The sequence below is a fragment of the Diplotaxodon limnothrissa genome, linkage group LG12, assembly GCF_057381915.1.
Source record: "Diplotaxodon limnothrissa isolate DT_005_m linkage group LG12, D_limnothrissa_male_GT1.1, whole genome shotgun sequence".
NCBI classification, from domain to species: Eukaryota; Metazoa; Chordata; class Actinopteri; order Cichliformes; family Cichlidae; genus Diplotaxodon; species Diplotaxodon limnothrissa.
The window spans coordinates 37,316,181-37,339,835 of NC_140607.1; the positions used below are offsets into that span (position 1 = coordinate 37,316,181).

The 23,655-nt window shown below is 45.3% G+C and overlaps 2 protein-coding genes across 3 annotated transcripts; one reads left to right on the forward strand and one right to left on the reverse strand.

Moving 5' to 3' along the window:
• Window positions 1-242: 242 nt before the first annotated feature.
• On the forward strand, window positions 243-8,014 carry rnf215 (ring finger protein 215). The gene is made up of 10 exons (XM_085367571.1): window positions 243-605; window positions 930-1,082; window positions 1,234-1,305; window positions 2,656-2,741; window positions 3,365-3,419; window positions 3,523-3,627; window positions 3,845-3,961; window positions 4,706-4,849; window positions 5,020-5,122; window positions 5,303-8,014. The coding sequence occupies exons 1-10, from the start codon at window positions 366-368 to the stop codon at window positions 5,323-5,325; spliced, it is 1,098 nt and encodes a 365-aa protein (XP_085223697.1). The 5' UTR covers window positions 243-365; the 3' UTR covers window positions 5,326-8,014.
• ascc2 (activating signal cointegrator 1 complex subunit 2) lies at window positions 7,512-21,846 on the reverse strand. Of its 2 annotated transcripts, none has more exons than XM_085367570.1 (19): window positions 21,763-21,846; window positions 18,859-18,962; window positions 18,600-18,758; window positions 17,491-17,664; window positions 17,263-17,392; window positions 17,116-17,183; window positions 16,875-16,988; window positions 15,853-15,965; window positions 15,700-15,774; window positions 15,503-15,607; window positions 15,338-15,406; window positions 14,940-15,014; window positions 13,520-13,778; window positions 13,158-13,354; window positions 12,376-12,495; window positions 9,070-9,294; window positions 8,907-8,997; window positions 8,542-8,633; window positions 7,512-8,448 (listed from the first exon to the last, which is right to left on the reverse strand). In XM_085367570.1, the coding sequence occupies exons 2-19, from the start codon at window positions 18,940-18,942 to the stop codon at window positions 8,277-8,279; spliced, it is 2,322 nt and encodes a 773-aa protein (XP_085223696.1). In that variant the 5' UTR covers window positions 18,943-18,962; window positions 21,763-21,846; the 3' UTR covers window positions 7,512-8,276. The 2 variants fall into 2 exon arrangements, with proteins under 2 accessions (XP_085223696.1, XP_085223695.1); XM_085367569.1 differs by having other exon boundaries at window positions 18,859-18,965.
• Window positions 21,847-23,655: the final 1,809 nt, after the last annotated feature.

Sequence of the window (23,655 nt, forward strand, 5' to 3'; positions counted from 1 at the left end):
TCTCTGTTTAAATTAAAAGCTCAGCGACTGTACGCTAGCGTGAGAAACAGTCATATGCTAAAGTTGGCAGTTCATAACCAGTGTGATACATCGATAGCTAATCAACAGCATTAGCATGTGATTTAATTTCTGTCGATGCTGTCTAAAGGGCCTTTTTTGCGTTTTTCCTATGCAAGAGAATAATTATCCTGCAGCTTCCGGGTTCGACCGGAAGCTGTTTTTCTTGTTTACATTCTCCGGGGCTCTGCGAGCTAACTGGCGAAGGGAAGCGCTACGGCTTTTCCAAAACAATGTCTGACAGTTGATTAAAACCGTGGATTTATTGCAGTTTTCTGCTCTATTTCCTCTGTGTTGTTTTGGGGGTCATGGCTTCCCCTCGCTGGTGCTGCCTCGGGGTGTCGTTACCGCTCCTGCTACTGCTGCTGCTGCGGTGGCCGGGGCTGCTGGCGGTGGCGGAGCAGGTTGCTCTGGTAGAGGTTTTCTTGGAACAGCGGCCAGATGCGAGCGACCTGCTCCAGGGGGAGGTGGTTGAGTCCAGCCTGGGCGGTGGGAGCTCCGAGCAGCGGGACGAGGAGCGAGAAGAGTTGGAGGCAGACCTGGTCCTGGTGAGTGGGCCTGGGGGGGTCAAAGCTGCTCGGCTCTTGTCCTGGTCCTTTAATAGAGTGGTACATGCGGGTGACACGAGCCCAAAATAACAATTTGTTTTGTTAACTACGTTTTATTTTTTTTTTGGCTTAAAATAAGATTTTAGATAGAAAAATTTAACTTTAACGTGTTGCCTTTTTTGTATGTGGACCAATCACACATTTCAGGTAAAAGAGATAAAAGAAGATGTACTAATATTAAAAACAGATCAACAATCACCCGTCAGAACTTCCACCCTGGTGCAGGGCAGATGTTCAGCCTGTTTCCCTGTCCTTTGTCTTTAGGTTAGAGATGAGGTGACACCAGTGGACGAAGGAGAAGACGAGGCTGACATCAAGAAGCAGGAGCCGTGGATCGGGGTTGTGCCCGTGGAGATAGACGAAAGCAAAGCCTCGACTGGGAACCAGGAGTCCTTCGCTGATGCTGTGGTAAATAAAGTGAGTGGTATTTGTACAGTTCAGTCAACTGCTTAGTTTTCACATGTTCCACATTGCCTTTCTGCTTTAGTTCTGTGATCAGTCTGTTTTCAGTATTTTAGAAGTATTTTAGTTAAACCTGAAAGGTAACATCGATTTCTCTCTGTTCAAGATGAAGCGAGCGTTGGTCCTCGGAGCGTCGGCGCTGATTATTCTGGCTCTCAACCAAAACACCGTCAGTGAGGTAAAAATTCAGAAAGAAGGATGTGTCTGCAGTTGATACGGATCTTGTTTCTCCATCTTTTCCATCATAACTGTACGGCAACTTCCTCAGACGTTTTCCTTATTTGACTTATTTTTACATGTGCCAGTCCATGTACATGACCCCGATGCAAGTTACAGGCTGAAAGTAAAGTTGCAGGTTATACTGCAAGTGCCGCTGGAGTGTGAACATCCTCATGCCAGTCTGTGTCAGGACAAGGCATAAAAATGGCTGCATATATAACAACAGTTCAAATGTTCACATTCTATTAGAAACAGATCTGAGGTTTAGGTCCAGTGAAGTCCCCAAGCGACAGAGATGACAACAACATAAAAGGATGTCTTTGCAGAAGCTTTTTTGGATTTCTTCATGAATCCCTCAAGAAGAGTGAAACTGAGAGGATCATCTGAGAGCAGCACCTACAGTTCCCATGAGTGTAACCCAGCTGCCTTTCTCGTTTCCCTGTCCTCACATCTTACTCCCTCCCAGCAGACATCTAAGCGGGGAGGCACGTTTGATACAACTTCATCATTAATAGTTTTATCATAGCCAAACTGCTGCTTTATTTTATGATCTCAGATGTAACTGTACTGATCGCAGTATAAGAGAGAAAACCGCCAACAGTCAGATGACCCCTTGTGAACACCCTTTGGTAACAGTGGGAAGGAAGAACTCCCTTTTACAGGAGGAGACCTCTTCAAGAGCAGGCTCTGCTGGGATTCTTCAGGCGATGAGGAGGAAGAGAATTGTTTGGACCTGAAACATGAACTCTGACCCTGAAAACCTGAGAAACATACATTTGTTTTCTTCAAAATTTCCTGACATTCATGAACCTGTGTGTCATTTACCTTTTTGTGTTGATCGTTTAGGAAGTACGCTTCATAATTTAGTAAATCACAAAGCACCTCAGCTAACTCTTTGTCTGCAAGAGAGGCCGAATCTAATGTTTATTAAGCCAGTGAGAGGACATGCAGTACACAGCATGATGAAAAGGGTTTTTGTTTTTTGAACCTTTCTTTCATAACAGCCCAGCCAAATGTGCCGTTGTTGCACTCTGTGCATGCTTCTTATCAGATCATTGACAGTAATAATGCTGGTGGCTGTTTTAGGTTTACTGTGTAAATCCGCTTTTGATGTTGCCGCAACCTCTATTTCTATTTTCTCATATGAGACTATTATAGTATTTTATGTTGTATCTAACTTAATTGAAGAGCCACCATTATGCATGGAAACATGCAGATATCATTAAATAAGTCTTTTTCAACTGCACAGCTCTGACTGTGTTTACATTTCAGTCTGCTGAATTCTTAACCCTGTTTTTCCTGTTTGTAGATGGATTTATCCCAGGTGCTGTCCAAGCCCATCATTGTGATCCAGACATCAGAAAATGTGACCAAGCTGATCGGAGCACTGCTCAGGTCAGTGCCTGATTATCAGAGATGCAGCTGCATACATGCGTCCATGAGTGTGAGTTGCATATAATGGCACATGTGTTTGCAATTCAGAGGGACGGAACGCTGATGGAAACTGTGCATTAATTTGAATGCGCCCTGCATAGTTTCACAGAACAACTTCAAAAAGTAACAGTGGGAGGTTAACTTACCTTAAAAATGGGTTTCAAGGGTATTTCAAGCATGCATGCAGTAAACTCAGGTTCTGCCACACTCAATTTCAACAGCCTCACTGAGACAGGAGAATCACATCAAGGCGAGATGTTTACAATTTATCGATAGGCTTTCATGTCAAATGTGTCTTATGTGGATTTGAAAATGGCAGCATCAGTGTGTCCGTATTTCACAATACAAGCACTGTGTTGTATGAAAAAAACTTACAAGTAGTGATTGAGTCCAGTAGATGTCACAAATGTCACCCTCTGCTGCCCGTGAGAGAGGATGCAGATGTTCTTAGCCATCATTGATATACAGTCTGCGCTTGTTGGTTGTTGGAAACGCTAATGGAGAAAAATGCAAACAAAGCAGGAGGACTGGAAGGTGGCAGATGATTTTTATCGGCACCTAAATCTGCACCGACCTCTTCACAGGGGCCTTCAGGCGACGGCAAAAATCACATACAGGACGATCCTGCAGGACAACCTGGTGAGATCCACACCCATCTCAGTTGTTAGCACCCTCCAGTGGTGAGTGAACAGATGACAGGCTGAGCTGACAGTGAGCGCATTGCTGCTGTGTGTTCGGGCAGGGAGCCACGCTCACGCTGTGGTCCAGCTGCGGGCGGTCGAGAGGAGGTCGCTACGGGGAGTGGCAGGGGGTCATCTGCACCGGCGAGACCAACTCTCAGGTCCAGGTGGGCAAACACGACACAGTCAAACACACGTCTGCTTTTAAGCTGCTGCATAGGAGCCGAGTGAGTAACTCGTGTTAGAGCCTAAACCTCTGACTTCCTACTTGTCAAGATAACCCGATTAGATGGAACGGTACAGAATTAGAAATATAAGCTAATTTATCTGGAAGACTTTTCTTGTTTGTGATGTAGAGGAATCCGTGTTGTTGCTGCTTCACAGAAGTACCTGCAGCAGCTGTGGGACACCGTCCTCCTGGTGGCTCTGATCCTCAGCACAGGAGTCATCGTTCAGGCTCGCTGGCAGTACCAAGGCCGCCAGCTGAACGACGACTTAGAGGTAGACAATTATGTTTTTTATTTAAAATTTGCTTTGGCACAGCCCCTCGGGTCCCCCCCCCCCCCTTTTTAAGCCAAGTTTTTCTGATTGGCTGCTCCTTTCAAATAAAAGATTCAAACAGCAGCAACTGTTCCTGAGGTATCTGCTCTCAGGAACAGTTGAGAGCAGATATTTTTAAATGCTGGATGCCTTCCTGATGTAACCTCAGTGTGTGTGGCTGGGAGTGAATCGGCGACCTTGCGTTCATTAAGCAAATGTGTAAACTTCCGCAGTACAGAGGCTCGAGGCAAAGAGCACAACAAAGCAGCCTACACAAAACAAAAGCTGTCTGTGAGGAGAACTTTAAGTCAGGCCTCTGTCGTGCAGTTTCAATTAAATTTTATTTATATAACACTAAAATCACAACAACATTCACCTCAAGTCATCTAATACTATGAGCTAACGTCTCTACAATTACACCCACACAGAAATAAAAATCAGCGGTACATGAGATGTTCTGCTGGCTACTTCTCTCACCCCAACCGGTCGCAGCAGATGGCCCCGCCCCTCCCTGAGCCTGGTTCTGCCGGAGGTTTCTTCCTGTTAAAAGGGAGTTCTTCCTCCCCTCTGTCGCCAAAGTGCTTGCTCATAGGGGGTCATATGATTGTTGGGTTTTCTCTGTATCATGAAGCGCCTTGAGGTGACTTTTGTTGTGATTTGGCGCTATATAAATACAATTGAATTGAATTGAACTGTGTTTTTCAGCTCCTTCCCAAACAGGACGTTCTGAAGAGGATGTCATCCCTGAAGACCAAACGATACCGTCAGCCCAAACCCTGGTGTGACCCGTCGCAGCTGGCAGAGGCGGAAACCTGCGCCGTCTGTTTGGAGCCTTTTAACAACAACCAGGTCAGCCGACACCCCCCCACACACACACACACACACACACACTATAACTCTGTTTAATTCAGTAAGAAGGGAGTGACTGTGAATGATGAGAGTAAATAGTCAAACACGCTCTGCTTTTTGGCTAACTTTGTGATTTAAATAAATGATGCATCTATAAAATGTCGTCTCAGTGTCTGCGGGTGCTGCCGTGTCTTCACGAGTATCACAGAGACTGTGTCGACCCCTGGCTGCTGCTGCAGCACACCTGTCCTCTGTGCAAGCGCAGCATCCTCAGTGAGTTTACACACTCGTACACGCCTCTGTCATCCTCTTGTAAAGGCTTAAAATTACTTGTAGTAAAACACTTTAGTCTGCAGTGGAAGAAGGCTGATCTTTTAAAGTCTCAAGTCTTTGTCAGTCTAATCGTTTTCACGACCGGGACTGAAATGTGTGTCTGAATCTTTTCCTCTCCAGGCAGCATCTGCAAAGACAGCTAACAGTCGTTTCATCTCGGGGAGTCGGTTCACATCCCGACCTCAGTGACACTTATTTTTTGTTTTTGGTTAAAGCGACCTCAACACTTCCTCCTTCCAGCTGTGGATTTGGGAGCATAAACTTGTCGTCGCTGCTGACCGGCCATCAGATTTTAACCTCTACAACATACAGTGGTAGTTTAAAGCAGTACTACGAAGTTCCCCACTGGTCGTGTTATCTGTGAACAGAACTTCTTCTTGAGATCTCGTTACTGTACAACTCGGTGTGTAAACAGCAGCAAATGCAACTGTTTCTGGGATCAGTATGTGTAAAAACTGACAACCTCAGTATCTGAGTCAGCTGCTGGTGCAAAGGCGTTCAATGCTTTTATGTTTTTAGTGTGGATGTACTGATCACCTGGTTCACTTTAGGTCAAAATGATGTCAGTAACCAACAACCAGGGAGGACTGAAAGTTTAAAAAATGGTCGTCTTTGGTACTTTGCAGTTCAGTGGTAGTTGTAGAGCTTCTGTAGTCGTAGTGCAGGAGTCAGTGTGTACCAGCTGGTATCATGTAGGGAAAAAAACACATCCTTAAACTCCTCCTTTACCATTTTATTTATTTTTCCTGCAATTAATCATGCTTAGCATACATCAGCAGCCAGTTTAGTTTCACCTGCACAATCAGTGATGCTGAACAGGTAGGATTGTGTTGGCAGCATAGAAGGATATTGTCCCTTTTTATGAAGCTCTGTGTAACGAGTGCTCTCACAGCTGCTACAGTTTTACTTTACAAATCATAGATCTGCTGCAGTGTCTTTTCAGCTCTTATTTTCCATTTAAATGAATTATCTTTGGGAAATTTGAATTCTGCAGTTTGATGAGAAGAATTCCACTCGTGTTTCTAAGATTTAAAGAAAAGAAAAAAAAATGAAGCCAGACTGAAATGACAGCAAGTCTGGCTCCATCCTAAAGAATCAGAATACCAGAACCTCGTTAGCTTATGGCCCATCCTCTTTCCTTACCAATGAGCTGCAGGGCTGCTAATTTGGATGTAGCCTGTGGACGGGCCTTAAATCTCTCTCTCCTCTGTGGCTCCAGAAAGAGTTCTGGTTGCATAAAAATCTACTTAAAATTACCTTCAGCTCTCTTTCTTTGTTAGCTTTCATAAACCCTGTTGTCACTTTCAAGTCTTATTGAATAAAACGTCAGGTAGTGGGCAAACAGCAGTTTATGCAACAGGACTTTTGTATACAGTCTGTGCTCCACCCAGAATCTGCAACGGGTGGGGAAGTCGCTCACATGTTGACACACCAGGTTAACTGAGGCATCAGGACAGTCTGTTAACAGCTGTAGTCCAAAAGCTGGTGTTGGAGTCTGTCCACAGGAAAACGAATGAAACGGAGGACCGACATCACTTCCTGTCCAATCCTGAAATCACAGAAACCAATCAGGGCCAGAGGCTTTGGGACAGGTCAGGGTTAACTGGTTAGAATTGACTGAACATTACATGTAACGCCTTCAAGGGTGGGGTTGTCGGTCCATCTCTTTTTCAGAACAGTTTATCCAATTTAAGGTTGGAGGGAAAGTCCAGATGAAGCGAGCTCTTCCTGTCAAAAGGGAGTTCTTCCTTTCCACTGTTGCCAAGTTCCGCTCATAAGAGGGTCATCTGTTTTTTGTCTTTGTCTTTTTAGTTTTCTCTCCCAGAGGTTTACCTAACAATAATGTATATATACTTAGATATGGAAATTAAACTGAACTAAATCCACTGCACAACCATTTTTACATTTTCGATTACAAGCCAAGACTATTGAGTTAATGAAGTGCAGAGGTGCTGACAGGCAGATTTAATCATGTTTGGACATAGTTGAGTTTTGGTTTTTTTGTCCCTGTGTTTGATGTAAATGGCAGTAGGTTCGTACAATTTACTAACACAGTAACAACATTCTCACCTGATTTTAAGTAAAAATGTCAAACAGCTCTTTGGAAGACGACATATCCAAACTGTGATTAAAGTAAATCTCTGCAGTGCTGAAACACAGAAAAGAAGCCGTGTACTTACCAAAGCTGAAGATAATTATCACCGTTTTTACTCTGAAGTGTGTTCCTACTGCAAAACGGGAATTTAATCTAATTATTTCCAAACTTTGCCAATAACCACAAACTCAAAGTATGTTAAACATATAGTTTTATTGTATTTATTTTGTGATGTTTTTTTGCAATGCCAACTCCAAAAAGCATAACTTTGTGCTGAAATTGTTACAAAAAGCTCATCGCTGAATAGAAAATAGCGTGTGCATGGCAGTGTGTAGGAAGTTCTCCACGAGGACCATCCTTGCAGAAAGTGCTTCCAAACACAAACGACAGCATCGTTATGAGTTGGAGTTTCCTCATTTATGGTGAAGTCTGGACAGCAGTGGTGTGAGCGGAGTAGATGATGATACACGCGTGCAGCAGCTTTCGCACATGCTCGAACAGGACGAGTCGGCCGCTGAATTCCAGACTTGATCTCCAGGTCAGTAATTGTTCTTCCAGCTACAGAAGGAACTCCCGAACGTCTCCTCCTTTTATTCCTATGTAGTCTGTTTGTCGATGATGATGATGTCAAAGAAACTTTGTTAGATCACCCTGGATCTTAATAATAAAATGATTTGTTACATGTTATTCTTTATCGTCAGTCCTTCGCTCACACTTGATGTTTATTGAACTATAGAATAAAATCCTTTGGGCTCAAACACGACACAGATCTCTCAACTATTTCAGTAAAGCCTGTTGGCAACTTTTAATAAAAGAAAAAGCCAAAATGCAGTTTTACCGAAACCATTCTGAAAACTAACGAAATCTGTGACGGCCTTCACAGTGACTGGAACCTGAACCACAGTCAAACCAGAACCACACCAGAGCCCAGATCCTTCAGCTTTCACGCACACCTCATCCTCCCCTTCTCCCATCAGTCCATTGCGGTTGAGCCACAGGTCAGGAGGGGATCATGCCTTTGTTCCTCTTGCGGTCGGCCATGCTGCGCCGGTTGTGGTTGGCTACACGGCTCTTGTTGGTCTCCTTCTTTCGCCGGTCCTGTAACGTCTCAGTGGTTTGTCCTTGTCCTTTGGGTCGGCCAGCCACGTTGCTGGAACGCTCTGGCCGGAAGCTGCAGGAGGGAAGACGGCACATATTTTCAAGAACATGTTGGACGGAAACAGCTGAGCAGAGTGAACCTGCGCAAACTGAGCATCGTCTTTACCCTTTCCTCTGCTGCATGGCTGCTCTTCGAGCCTCGGCTCGCTCCCTCAGCACAGCCGGGTCCTGCACGAACTGGTCCCTGTTTACAGCGCTCTGAAATAAAAGGAAGTGACAAACAATAAGACACGGACTGTCCAGGATTCTAGAAATGTGGTGGTGCAAAGCCGATCACGGGGGCTGAGGGCAAATCATAAATAACCAAACCATTTAAATGCTGAAACTTCGGCAAGTTAAATCATATATGGAAAGTGTGACTTCCGCGTAATAACAAGGCAGCTGTGAGGTAACAGATTAACATCAACATTTTCTAAACTCCATCATCGCACAGCATTAAAGATTTCAAATCCAATCAAATGATCTCCGTACCTTTGAAGCATCTTCCTCTTGATCGTCTTGATCGTCCTCCTCGTCTTCTTCCTTGTTTCCTTTTCTCAGTACCTGCGGTACCGTGAACGGCCTGCAGAGGAACAGAAATTAATTCCGGCTCGCTGCGTCTCCACTCCATCATAATCAGCGACACCAAAGATACCTTCTGGTCAGTAAAGAATCTCCATCTAGGTCGTTGGCGCCCACTTGGTTCATGTCGTAGGTGTCGTCGTACTCGTCGTCATAGTCGTCCAGCTCGTAGGCCGTCGCGGATTCTCCGGGTTCGACGATGACCTCGTCCACCACTGTCTCGTACGTGTGATAACGCGCTTTCTGCTCCGCTATGTGCCGCTTGTCGTTCAGCATCTCCCGAACGTTCTCACCTTTCCTGCAGGAAAACAAAGCGTCTTTAAGGGCACGCAGAGTTTGAGTTATGAGCCAAACATCCTGAAATAAGAGCAGCACGGAAGTGAACATCTGAACATATTACTCTGGACCTGGTAGATTTGACACTGAAAACACGTCCACTTTCTTTTTAACTTCCCGATCGGTTCCCATATGGTTTTCACTGCCCTATGCATAGCCAAGAAAACAGTCCTCATGAACTGGAAAAATAAAAATAATCTTAATTCTAACCAATATAGAAATTATCTATTAGATTACATTAGTCTTGATACAGCCTCTGCCACCACATCAGATCAATTGCTCTGGGCTCCTTTGATCAGCTCCATCACCTAGTGGGGGTGGGGGGTCATAGTTTGGTCCCGCCTTCACTGTTGTGATTGGTGTGGGGGTAGGGACAGGCTTAGGGCGTCGGGGGGTTCCCCGGAGGCATCTTCCTTGGGGGGCTCAACCCGGGGTAGCGGTCATGTCCGGTTAGGGGCTCTGTTGGCTCTCCGGTGACTGTTTCCTCGCGGCTGCGTGCAGCGGGGCTAGGGGAGGGTCTGTGCTGACGGACGTGGGTTACTGACCTGGTAGCCTGGCTGGCCCTGGGTGGGTCCGGGATGGGCGTGAGGTTCTGGGGGCGCTCCGTCTCTGGGCTGGGACCCGGACCGGGCCTCGGGGGCTTGGGTCCTGGTTGGTGTGTTGCCGGGGTTGTGGGCGGGTGGGTGCATGGGGGCCCAGCCCTGGAGCAGGGTGCCGCCGGTGCGTCGAGCCACCTGGGGGGCTCTTCAACCGGTGGGGGAGATTGTCACATCTTGCAGGAGCTTTCCTCTCCTCGGGAGCTCCCTCTGCAGGAGGGGGAGATACAGGAGAGGTGGAGGAAGATCTCAGCCTGGGTGTTTATTGTCTTATGTAGTCTGGAAGATGAGTGGATGGTGGGGTGGGTGCAGTTTTCTCTGTGGTGGGGTTGGGTGGACTGTCCCGGGCTCTGTGGGGCCGGGCGGCGCTGCTGCACTGGGCCCCGGTCTGGATGGGCCTGGGCCCCCTTTCCCTGGCGGGTCGCGGAGTATGGGGGTGCCTACTGGGGTCAGCGGGGGAGCTGGCCCCAGGGAGGGGTCACTTGCCCCTCCCTTCCTTCCCTCCCCATCTCCAGCTGCCTCCCTCTTCCCGCTCCACCACAACCACCCACACATGCAGGGCCTTGGAGTAGGGGTATGTCACCAGGGTGCAGAGGAGGCTACCCCCCCCTCTGTCCCCTTCTGGCTGCCTCTGCCTCAATTTTATCCCACAACTTAGACATTCACATTACTCACACTCTCATTACACATACATATAGGATCTTGGGGGTGGGCACGATACACGGAGTCCAAAGTACCATCAGGGTGTACACCCCACCCCTGGCATCGTTGCCCACCTCTCAATTTTAAATACACGTAGACATTGAGGGCTAGCAGGAGGGACCATGCGCTTACCTGCTGCTCTCTGGCAGGTAGCTCCAAGCCCTCCTGGGTTTTAAATGCACCTTAGAACACACATGCATCAACACTACAATGAGCGGGTGGAGGGAGGTTTGGAGTCTTCTCTCACCCCCATTCTCTGCGACCTGCTGGAGCAGGGGGGCTAGGACTAGGAGGAGGAGTTGGCCGTCCGACTGCGGTCTGGAGTGTGGGGCCTTCCTGCTGCTGCGGAGTCGGGGCGGTCTGCCTCCCCCCACCGCAGGGAAAAGGGAAACACCACCTGGGTCTGGGTGCAGTTCCCCCCTCCAGGGGCGGGGGCACCTAGACCCGGTTTGTAGAGTACGCTTGGGGAGTGTGATCGTGTGTACAACGTCTCTTTATGTCTGTCTCCACGTTGGTTGAGTGTGGAGTAAGTGCATATGAGAGCATGAGGGTGGGAATGGATGTTTGTATCTGTGTGTGCCTGTATGTCTGTGTCTATATGTCAGGTTGGGTGTCAGGCGCCACCTCTCTGGGGACACCTCAGGCCCTCCAAGGTTTGGAGGCCTATCTCCCCCTACCACCACTTCCCCTGCCAGTGGCAGACCCCCTCAGACATCGGTGCGTTGGTGGTTCTTTGTGTCCGGGGATGGGCGTCCAGGTACACACCGGCTCACTCCTTGGCGGCCGCTTATCGGGGCCTGGAGCCTGGGGCTCGCTCGGGCCACTTCGGAGGTGGGGTGCCCCCGGCCTCTCGGCCTGGGGCTCGGTCACTCAGGCGCAGCTGGCTGCCGGCGGAGCTCACGGGCGCGTCACTGCAACTCCCCCTGGCTTCTGCTCCGCGGCTGCTGAGTGAGCCCTCATCTGGGACTCTCCTCAGCTCTTTCTGGGACAGTGGCGCGGCTGCCCCTCTGTTGGTCTTCCTTGGTCTCTTGTGTTCTGGGGGCCTCTGGATGTCTGGAGTTTTGATCTCCTCCACACCTGCTTCATGCCCTGGAGGACGGGGCTGTGGCCCCCCCACACACTCTAGCAGATTATTACATGAAGGAACCTTTTAAAAAAAAAACAAGCGCGTCCATGCTCACAGGTGTACACACGGGTGATCACACCCACAAACTACACCCTTTTTGGCTCCTACCTCAAAGCACACTGTGTTCTGTTGATCTTATGTGCTGCACAATAATGTTTAACATTTAGTATTTACTGTCATATTCCCATATATCATTGTGATGTTGTTTATTCTATTACTCTTGTTCTCTTCTGCTTGCTTTCTTTTTTCTTTCTCAGCAGATGATCCAGGTGATTGATATATGCATTTTTTTTTCTCTGCCCGTTCTGTTGGTTTTTGTCTTTTGCCCTTCTCCCCCGTCCCTCTTCACAGCTGTTTCTCTTTCCCTCTTTCTTTCTCCCCTTCTTTCCCCCAGTCAAGTCTGTCCCGTATTCAGTAAGTGAAAATAAAATAAACAATAAAAGGTGAATCAAATGGACCATTACGGCAAGGCTGGGATGGTCAATTTGGTAAAGTAAATACGTTGGGCATCTTTCTTTGCCTTTAGACAACAATTCTGATGGCAAAAGAGCCAAACGGGACAGGCCAAAAAAAACCAAAAAACTTCCCGATCGGTGATTATCTCGATGTGTGCTTTTACCTCCGGCCCTTCCAGACGCGGGACATGTCCACCTGCTCTCTGCGGAAGACGTCAAACTCGTCACCATCAAATACGTTGGATCTGTTGTTCAGAACAGCCGGAAGCTCCTCTTTCACTGGCCTAAAAGAGCCACGACAAACATGATAGCATAAAACTCTACAGTGATCTAAAACTGATCAGCACAACCCAGACCGTGTGTACTTTTCTACTCTAAAACTATAAGATCACTAAACACCACCCAGAGAACCGAGACTGAGGCACACGAGCCCCAAACGTCAAAACTGCAGACTCAACAAAAACATGAAAAGGAAAAATGTGTGCTGTAACACAAAGGTGAGCAAAACATTTGTCGTCCTGCTGCCCTTGGAGGTTTTTCTCTGCATCAGATGTTTATTAAAGTTGCTATAAATATCTTCTGTAGGCACACCATGCAGATTTTTATTCCAGAACAATGACTCTGTTTTCATCTGCAGCCGTGTTCAGATGTGGCGTCCCTGAAACATCTGTCTGCACCTAAAACATTCAGGATTCATTCTACCACATCCCATTCTACTTCCTTTAGATGTGAAGGCTGGGAAGGTCAAATTAACTCACAAACTCAAAGCAGTTTGACATCATTTTTGCTTGATGATGATCCCATATTATTATGGATTACGCCATAAGTAAAGTACATAATCAAATTATCTAGATAAAGAAATGTTATGTTAGACACTGCTATAAATGTCAGATCACAGAGCAGATGATAAATATCAGCATTATGTATAAATCTCTCGGTGTGTTACCGTGGCATGGCTCGGTCCAGTTTGGCCAGATTGGGAGCTAACCGGTCCTCCAGGATGTTATTGATGACCAGCTCGGAGTTGTAGTTGTATTCCTTCAGGCATTCCAGCAGGAAACCTTCACCCAAATCAGGAAGTAGGTCCCTGATACACGACAGCAGAGACTCCAGCTCCGCCCCGATCACTGGATACACGGCGCCCTGAAACCACGTCAAAGGCAGGCTGTTTTTAGACTCCATCGCAGTAGCTTTGCTGACCTAATTATTTAAAACTTTGGCCATTTTAACAGGATATATAGGACAGAAAATAAGGAAAATCTCTGGGCTGCTATAATCGTGCATTGAGCGGTAACAATCAGAGCTCACATTGTTTCCTCTTTGGGGGACATCCAGCATGGCCTCTGCTCCCCTCGTACTCTCTCCTTCTGCTGGCTCTCTGACCTCCTGAGGTTTAGAGCCAGCCAAAGAGGAAGCAGCAGCACCAGCTGCTGGTTCCCGATTGGCCGATAGCGATGCAGAAGCTTGAGCCTGACTAGTCCGAGTCTGGCTTTGTGGTTTCCGTCGCCCCACGCTGTCCCAGGCACTTTCAACTCCCTGGAGCAAGTAAGACGTCCTGGTCTCATCACTGAGGCAAAAGGTGGTTAAGGAAGGTACCGAGGAAAACAACAGTCACTTTATCATCCAACACTAAGACCCAAGTCTGGCTTTGAGATTTAAGATCCATCCCATCATCCATCAGAGCAACAGTCTGAACCCTAAGAAGCTTAAATATTACGATATTACAATGGAAGACAATAAGGGATGAAACAAATTCTCATATGTTTTTAATTACTTAATTAAAAAACATCACATAGTGCAATAATGCCACTGTTGAATATATAAACTGCATTATCCCCAGTTAAAGTTAAAAGTCCTTCATGAAATGAAAATGCGTCACCATAAGTGGCCAAATGAGCGCTCCTGGATCTCACTTCAATTACAAACACTGTATTTCTATTCTAAGCTGAGCCCACGCAGCACACACTCGCTCAGCTCAACAGATAAATGCTCCAACATTATCATAAATCTGCTGATAAACTACCATCTAATGTTCCTGCTGTTACCAGAACACGTAAAACAGCCCGGAAATATAATAAAGGAGGAAATCCGATCACTTTATCACTAATTAATAATAGTAGGATAAATTGTACATCCCTTTATGTAAACGTAGTAATCAGTGATTTGGTATTTTTGACTTTTCTCTTTACGGTGGACGTGAGAAATGAACTTCCTCTCTGCCTCTTTATCTCTCACCCACAAATATGCATATATTCTGATTGTGCCGCACGCTTTATTTTACAGCAATCGGATGGTGCAACACAACCCACACAATGCAACCGAGTGTGGTTTATTTCTGGAAGTTGGTGTTTTCTAGTGACTGCCTGGAGTGTGGTCCACTGGAATACCAGTCCTTCCATAACTGCACATATGAATGCAGATATAAACTTAATGCAAACCACAGTGGTGGTCTCTTTACATTTTGTTAATGGCATTAGTGAACTTTGAAACAGGGTCAACTATTTTAACTTAAAATGAGTACGTCTAAAACCAACATAGCTCACAGGGAAAGCCAACAGTGAAGGCTCAGCAGTTTTCTGAGGCTTTCAATGCTTGCTGTAGCAACAGCTTTCTTTGTACGTTTGAAAATCGTGGCCATGTGTTGTTGAACTGTTTGTGTGAGTGCTTTCAGGCTACTGTTAGTCATAACAGCCTTTAGAAATGTCCTGCTGTGAAGCGCTGAGGATACATGACAGGGACGGCCTGCTGCAGGAGGCTGATGTCGTCTGCAACAGGGAACTGCTCATCGTAGTCCGTCAAGAATCTGGAAGGAACAAGAAACAGATGTTAAATTTAAGTTTTGATGACATATTTCTCATTACAGCAGCAATCAGAGAGTTCAAGCAAAAACCAGAATAACCCGTATACTGAACGACAAAACACTGAAAAGGTTTCAAACTTTCCAAAAACAATCAGCTCCAACAATAAGTCAGTGTGAATAACTGATGAAATTCAGTTTCTCTGTTAATTTTAATATTTCATTATTTACTTGCAAAGTTGTTTGAACTTTTTTCTTTGTTGTTTGAAAACGTGCTTATTATAATATTGGCTTATAGACTGAGATAAATTACTAATCGTCCATCTCACCTTTTCTCAGGTAAAAATGATGTGAAATATTGCAGCAGTTCCTCTGCAAATGTTTGCATGTTTTCTCTCCTGCGAGGAAACCAGTAGAAGTTTTAATGGGTGTGTCTGTTTAAACATGTAATGCTAATCCTGCTAATCTCCATGCAAAAACTCTGGGCGTCTCACCCCTCCAGGATTGGTTGTAGGCAGGTGTGGTGCAGCAGCAGGTGCACCGTCTCCACCATCTTACGACAGGAGTGAGACAGCCTCTTCCACAGGTCCTCCTGAAGACTATAAGAAAGTTTGTCATCGCTCAGGTGGTAAACGTTTCCCCTCGCACTTACATTCCTGTTTGGTTTTGTCTTTACGCAGCAGACGCTCACCTTTTATCGTCAAAGTTTCTCTTTCTGATCGCCTTCTCGAGGTCAGGCACACCGGTCTCATAAAACGAGGTCAGACTGCCAGCAGAGAAAACACAAAGATCGTGAGAAGGTTTTATGGAGGTACGACTCACGGTAAACTTTCAGGGTAACTACCTGCTGAGGAAGCTGTGGGACTGGAAGCTGGTGCAGGCTGCGGGGAAGATGTCCAGGAAGGCATTGATGGTGGTGGTTGAGTCACACAGGTACAAAATTATATCTAACAGTTCCTAGGACAGAAATTATAAAAGATATTATCAATCAGAACACCTTCTGTAGAACCGTAGTCAGCCTAGTAGTTAAGCCAGTTGCACCACCGAGGTACAGGCCTTTATCTTGAAATGACTGTGCAAAAATCTGTTCCTATAATAACAACCTATGTTTAGCAGGCTGGAGCACTAAAGGTGAGGCACGGCTCATAGACAGCTGGCTTTTAGATGGAAGAGATCCTTAGAGATCCTGGGTGAACAGAAGGTTATCGTGAGGTTCTGAATCTGAGCTCTATTTGAAGAGAGCTGCACGACACTGTGAGACTGTGACCAAACCAGTGAAACAAACTGATTCTTGTAGGTTCTGTAATCTTTTTTTAACCTTAATCCCAATGAAATCGCTTTTTCTTCTGCTTATCATCCACAGCTGCTACAAATGAACATGACAGCATGTTTTGTTTTTTGTTTTTTTTAAAAACAGCGACAGGAAGTGACCCACTGTACTCAAAAAAAAGAAGAAAAAAAACGAGTTTCAATCCTTCTTTCACACCTTATTTAGCAGCAAATACCGTAAACTGGACCAACCTTTATGAAAGGGGCGGAGATAATACCATCCCGCAATTCACAGCGACTCACACGATTCGGAGAACCGACAGTTAAGATGGTTTTAATAGGAAGGATATCATTTCCCTTTCAGCACAAACACGATGTGCCAATAAGGACTTTGAAAATCTGCATCTGTTCAGTCGAAGGCTCGATCGTAGGAAGATGGACCACTTGATAAACTCAGCTTCACCCTGCACAGCTGTGTCACTTTCTTTTAGTTAATGGACTGAGAGAGCCAACCTGATGTGGTCTCCTTCATGGATCTCAGATGTTTCAGTATTTTATTTATTTAACTGCATATTGTTACACATCTGTCTGACTGACCTGCTGGCTCATGGTCATGGCAGTGGGTTTTTTGTGTGCATTCAGCTTCATTGGCTCTGCAGCGGTGGCTCCTTCACACTGGAGACCACACTTCTGCAGGACCGTGTCAAATACCTGAAGTTGACACAGTGTTAAAAGTTAAAAGCGCATTCAAATATTCTCCGACAGAAACAATGTGCTTTTCATTTGGAATTGTGACATTTGGATATTTTTCAGTGAAATGCAAAAAGCGGGCTCTCGCCTGTAAAACTGTGGCCACCGTCTCATCCAGGTCGTTGTAGTAGGACGGCTGCTGAGTAAAGATGTTCTCTGAAAGGCCGTCATGTTGAAAGTGAGCGGAGTGCAACAACTGGCATGAAACATAAATAAGATTTCACACACAGCTCACCTATCATCTTGTGCAGCAGCTGGCCGTTACCCTTTCCAAAAAGCACACAAAGATCCAAAATTTTGGGAATGTCAAACAGAAAGTTCTCGTAGATGATCTCCCCAAACACGGCTGGGGTAAAGAAGTGTTCCTGCAGGGAGGTGGAGGAAGTTAAGGTTTCGTACTGCGCTACTTTATGTCACCACCAACGTCAGCCCGTAAGACCCGCTGAAGATCTAGTTTTCCTACCTTTGATTCTTTATGCGTGGCCATACGGAGGAAGGTCAAGAAAACCGCTTTGTGGATGGAGCGTTGCATGTCAGCCACCGCCGGGGAGGAGGGTAGCGTGGAGAGATCGAGGCCACGAGGAGCGTGACGCAGGTAAGAGTCCAAACACCTCTGCAGGGACTCATCAAACACCACCTGATGGGAGAAACAGGCCACGCGACATCAGGAGGAGAACATCTTCTAGCATCAGCACCATTTCCTACACGTGAGTCACCAGAAATCTAAACTGCTACCCGGCTCCAGAGGACGCCTGCAGCTGAATGACAAATGTGCACCTGAATGTGGCATCAATGTTAAAGTCTTACTATCACAGCAAGAACTATTCTTGACCCTTCGGCAGCTGAAGGTCATGTCTGATACCATCAGCCTCTCTCTGCACTCCTTCCTGAGTCTTTTCCTCTTGACTTTTTCTTGTGCAGCTTCTGAGCCGTCGGTCATTCACCATTTTGGCACCTTTTTCATTGAACAACAGAGATTCCCCTGCTTCCTTAAACTAACCTGGTAGCTTATTAAAGGCTTCTCTATTTACCCACACATGCTGTACATGGATTTATTACAGTTCCATAAAAATAATCCTGCTTTTATTATCTAAGAGGCACTGAGACGTACTGAGACACGCTCTCACGGCAACAGCTTTCCTACTGTCTACTGTTATGTTTGTACTAATGTTTATAGAGTTTTTATTAATTTTATTATTACAGTTTTTTGCTTTTATATAATTATTTTATATTTATCTTTTTAATTGTATTTACATTATTTATGTATTCATTTATTTGATTGTTTTAATCTTTATTATTTTTATCTGTTCACAATTTTCTTGTGTTTTTTTGACAGTTTGCATCTTGGTACAACACAAACTGTTAACATGTTTCTGATAACAGAAACAGATCAGTGTAATACTGGTCTATGAACACTGCATCCATAGGCCAGGATCATGTGACATTACTGTCTGCTAAAGAGCAGGTGTGTTTGAAGCATTAGTCTTTGTGTTGCACAAAATAAAACACAGGCAGTCCTGCAGAGCGCGAGCCGTTGAGTTTTCTCTACATAACACGTTGACACGACTGTACCTGACACCAGAACTTGTCATGAGGCAATGCAAGCAGCCACTCCAGGTCCTCTGTGATGAATCTGGCATGTTCTAAAAACTCCTCCACGTCAGCTGGAGAGCCGTCTTCTGGAGGGGGCTTGTAAGGCACGAAACAGCGCTCCTCTGTCCTGTCTGGGTGCTGATGGATGGCAGAAAGCACAGGTTGGGATCCTGGTCAGTATGAGAGGTGAGCAGCTGTCTGAGTGAACATTAGCATAAAACCATCAGTGCCGACTCACCAGTGCAGGCAGCGTGCGCTCCTTTCCCAGAGGGCCAGGCTCGGTCACTTGCTGCTCATCCAGTGGCACTCGAGCACAGGCCATGGCTGCTCCTTCTCTGGGTTCTTCTGATGGAGTGTACAAAAAAAAAAGTACATTTTACTGGAGGTAGCTACATTATTATTAGTAGTAGTACTTTTAAGGCAAAACTCCTGGACTTCAGCCCGTGACGGCAGTCCTTGATCAACGCATTGACCACTTCCTGTAAGGACTATCATCACCTAATGCACTCAAAGACAGCAGAGTGGGCGTCCATCAGACTCATCTGAGTGGTAGCTGACACAGCTGTTAGCAGCCACAAGACGGGAAACAAACAGGCCACCTGGAAAGCACGGACTAAATTTTCACAATAAAACATTTACATACAGGCTCTTTAAATGTGCACTGAATTTGTATTCTAAATAGGGATCCGACACGTCGTCCCGAACTATCTGTTTGATCTTGTTTGATCTTTATACCATGACGTGATCCTCCGTTATTTTCTCGTTGACATCCCTTATGGATGTTTTGTTGCTGAAACTTGTTTTCTGGTCCCAAATATCAACCATGTCAGCAACTCGGAGTTTCAACTTAAAACTGTCCATCTTTTGAGCATACAGTGGTTTAACACACAGACTAATTATAAGACTAACATCACAAGAACAACCTGAATAGATGAGCAAACAAAATAAAAGGGCAGAGGTCACTTCAAAACTCAAAACACTGAGTAACAGCCACTGCGCTTGTTTGAAAAGCAGTAACACAGACAATAAAGGGCCTCATATCTGCAGGGAGGCCGCCAATTAAGGTTACTGTGTAAAGATGGGTCCAATAGCATGATCCTCTCTTTGTGTGCAGCTCTAATTTAAAACAACTGCCTAAATCTGCTCCAGTTATCAGGTTCAGGCTGTTTTGTGAAGGTGAAAATCAACTTGATAAGTTTACCCAGAGTTTATTAATCTAGCTACAAGCCTGTTCAAATAAAAGCACAAGTATTCACAGCAATGGACAATCACAAACATGCAAAGAAATTCTTATTCTGTCCCAAGTCCACTGTGGTTTGCACTGCTGACACATCGTGGTGGGTCTCATTACTGTCAACGATCAGGAGTGATCGTTGACTTCAGGAGAAAACAGCACAGTCATCCACCACTCATCATTAACAGCAGTGCTGTGGAGATAGTCAGCATCATCAAATTCCCTGCAGTAAATGGCCTGTATTCATATAGCGCTTTACTAGTCCCTAAAGACCCCAAAGAGCTTTACATATCCAGTCATCCCGGCTACATTTCACTGTGTGTTATACTTGTATAACTATGCATGTGACAAATAAAGAACCTTGAACATCCACCCATTCACACACTGGTGATGGCAGCTACATTGTAGCCACAGCCACCCTGGGGCGCACTGACAGAGGCGAGGCTGCCGGACACTGGCGCCACCGGGCCCTCTGACCACCACCAGTAGGCAACGGGTGAAGTATCTTGCCCAAGGACACAACGACCGAGACTGTCCAAGCCGGGGCTCGAACCGGCAACCTTCCGATTACAAGGCGAACTCCCAACTCTTGAGCCACGATCGCCCCCAAATTCCCTGCAGTACAGATAAATGATCGTCCGGACTGGTCACTGAACACATTAACACTGGTTGAACGGGCTCAGCAGCACCTGCACTTCATGTGCTGGTTAAGGAGAGCACACCTTTCCCTTACCATCCACCCATTTAGGACATCACACACAAACACATCTCAGTAGAGCCCATAACATCATCAGAGACTCCGCCCAGCTTGACCACGCAGTGTTCTCCCCGCTGCTCTCTGAGAAGAGGTTTCATTCTCAAAGCCATCAGACTCTTGAACCTTCGATAACCCTGCAGCATCAGTCCCCAGCTACTTCCCCCCTCCCGTCTCTCCATACATGTATAAAGCACATTCTGAAACTGGACTGGTAGGGACTCTATATTTAGGTCAGTGTAATATTTCTGGAATGGTGAATGTACACTGTTATTCTGTTGCTACACTGCTGTGAAATATATTTATTTCAAAGATCCTGTATAGTTTTTCTTTTCCTATTATACATATATAGGCACATTTTCTCACATCTCAGGTTCTTTTATATTTAGATTTATATAATCTAATGTGCACTAACTGGTTTGCTTGACTGCTTTACTTCTTAAAGGTGGTCACGAGGGAAAGATAAAAACATAAGAGCTTCTTACAACCCGCGTACAGAGGTCTGACATATCTCATCATGCACGTGACCTCCACCTGAGCAGGTTAGGTCTGCTGCATGAGTTACCATGGCGATGTACCACACCTTGATAACAGTGACACGCTGGGTTAACCCTGACGTTACCTCGCTCAGCCCCAAATCCTGCTTCGTGGTACAGGCCTCTGATGGATTCCTTAAGTTGAAAGCTATAGATCCAAAAGTATTAAAGAAAAACTCTCTAAACTTTCTATGCTCGCAAAACAAACTGAAAGGATTAACTGATGATAAAAACTAAGCCACGCACAGTCAGTCTGTAGCAAGCTAACGTGAAGGGTTTACTCAGAAAGCTGAAAATAGAAACGAAACACATATAAAAACCCACTCCGGTTAGTTAGGAAGCTAAGGTAAAGTTAGCTAGTAAAAGCTCCAACCTGTTAACCTGTTCACGGCTAGCAGCCTGCAGGTAATTAGCTAAGCTCAGACTGATAACTAACTGCGTGCTCAGCTAAAGTTACCTGTTAGCTGTCACTTATTCACAGAGTTTAGCAGCGCGGCAATGAATGGACGCGTTAACACAACGTGTCAAACCAGCCGGTGCCTTCAAACCCGTCCCCCCGGGACCGGAACACCAGCATCGAACTACCGAACAGGAAACAGGCGACATGACCCCGCTCACCTCTCAGAATCACTGTCCCCAACGGCTCACAGCCATCACATCAGAGTCACCACAGCAGCTTCCCACAGTTCCTGCTACCAAACGTTTTCTAAGCATCTGTGTCAGACAGGAAGTGACGCAGATTGTTTTCCTTCAGCGTGACGCATGTGACGTGCAATGAGGGTTGGCTGTTTACATCGCCCCCTGGTGGGCACCAAAGAGCAATGCCTAATTTCTTTACATTTTCCACAAAAAGATTAAATACAGTATATAAGGCAAAATCACTAATGAGTTTTAAAGTCAGTGATTGGTATGACTACTTTCAATCTTGAACACAATCTGAACTCTTTGGGAATTTTCTTCTCATTTTTGTAAGGTGTCTTGAGGAATAACTCTCCAGGCTTGTTGAAGGACACTAAACACTCTTTACTGGATGTTGGCTGTCTCTTGTCCTGTTCTCTGCCAAGATGATGCCGCTACGTTTCAACAGTCCAGGCTCTTGTGAGGCCAGTCCATAACTGATATTTTCAGGTATGCTTTTATTGCATTGGCAGTGTACTGGGTTCATGCTGCACATTTATTGAGATATAAACAGGTACTCCAGTTAGGGGACTTGTCTGTTTGCACTACTGCCTAGTGGGCATCAAAGCCCAAAGGAAACAGTCCCTATGGCAGCTGGGATAGGCTCTCAGACTTTTGTAATGAGTGCTCAGCAGTGTTCTTACCTTTATTGTGTGTGTGATCTGAAAACACACACGTACACAAATAAGACTGTTTTGATATGTTGGTGAGTTTGTATGGAAGGAGCTTTTGTGCATTTTGTATTTAGATGTTTGTGAAAAAAAAAGAAGGTTCTAAGAAATGTGTCTTTGCAGGAGTGAAAAACTAATGTGCAAAGCATAATCAGCTTCATTGTGGTTTCCCGGTCAAAGGAGACCTTCTTTTCCTCAAGAACGATAAAATTTGAATGCTTTCTTTGTTATTAGAGAACTGTTTGAACATCCACTCGAGTAGCCTGGATCCTGTCTGCTACAGTATTTGTCATCTTAATGCTTTCATGATATTTGCTGAATAGTACATTTCTCCAAGAATGAAGGACCTCTAATAAACATATTCTTCCAAGTAACATAACCTCTTAAAGGTGGGAAGCTCGGTAATCTGAGGACAAAGAGCATTTCATAACATTGATTAATACTGAAGCAATCAAGCTGGCTCACTATTGTATACACAAATACTTTTTTAAAGGCTCCGTTTGTGTTTATCATAGCTTTACTGTTTGCTTTATCTATGACAAACTAATTATGGCTTTTAATCATTTTTACACAAAAAGAAACTGAAGCTACATCCAGTGAGCTGTTTTCATCATCACGTTGGGCTTTTAGTATCAGCCTCAAGGCTTCAGCAGCGGTGGGAAAAGTCAGAATTAAAATATAAAAAAAAAAGATAGATACTATATTTATTCATATAAATGACTCTGTCTGGTCACTTCTAATTAAACGGGTGAAAAATAAACCAAAAATCAAGCACAGTATCAATCAATGATGACACTTCAACAAATACAATTTCTTGGAAAATGAAATGTATATATAAAAACAATCTCCATGACACACACAGAAGGCTAACGAGGATTCTCATACATGAAATTAGATACAATACTTTTCAAAATGATCCTTTACAAGTCTGCGAGAGCGCTGTAAATATTAAAATGGCCAGAAAGCCCATCCTCTGTCAGTCGGTTGGTTGGTTCGAGGGTCAGCTCCTCATAGATTTGTCTCTTCTGTCCTCCCTCTTGCTTTCTTGTCTTCTCCATCACTATGCTGCAGCTCTAATTTGAACATATCAGTATTTTTTGTTATTAAATTCTATAATTCCCTGCTTTTTCCTGCTTACAGCCCCTGACCGAGCCCCAACACA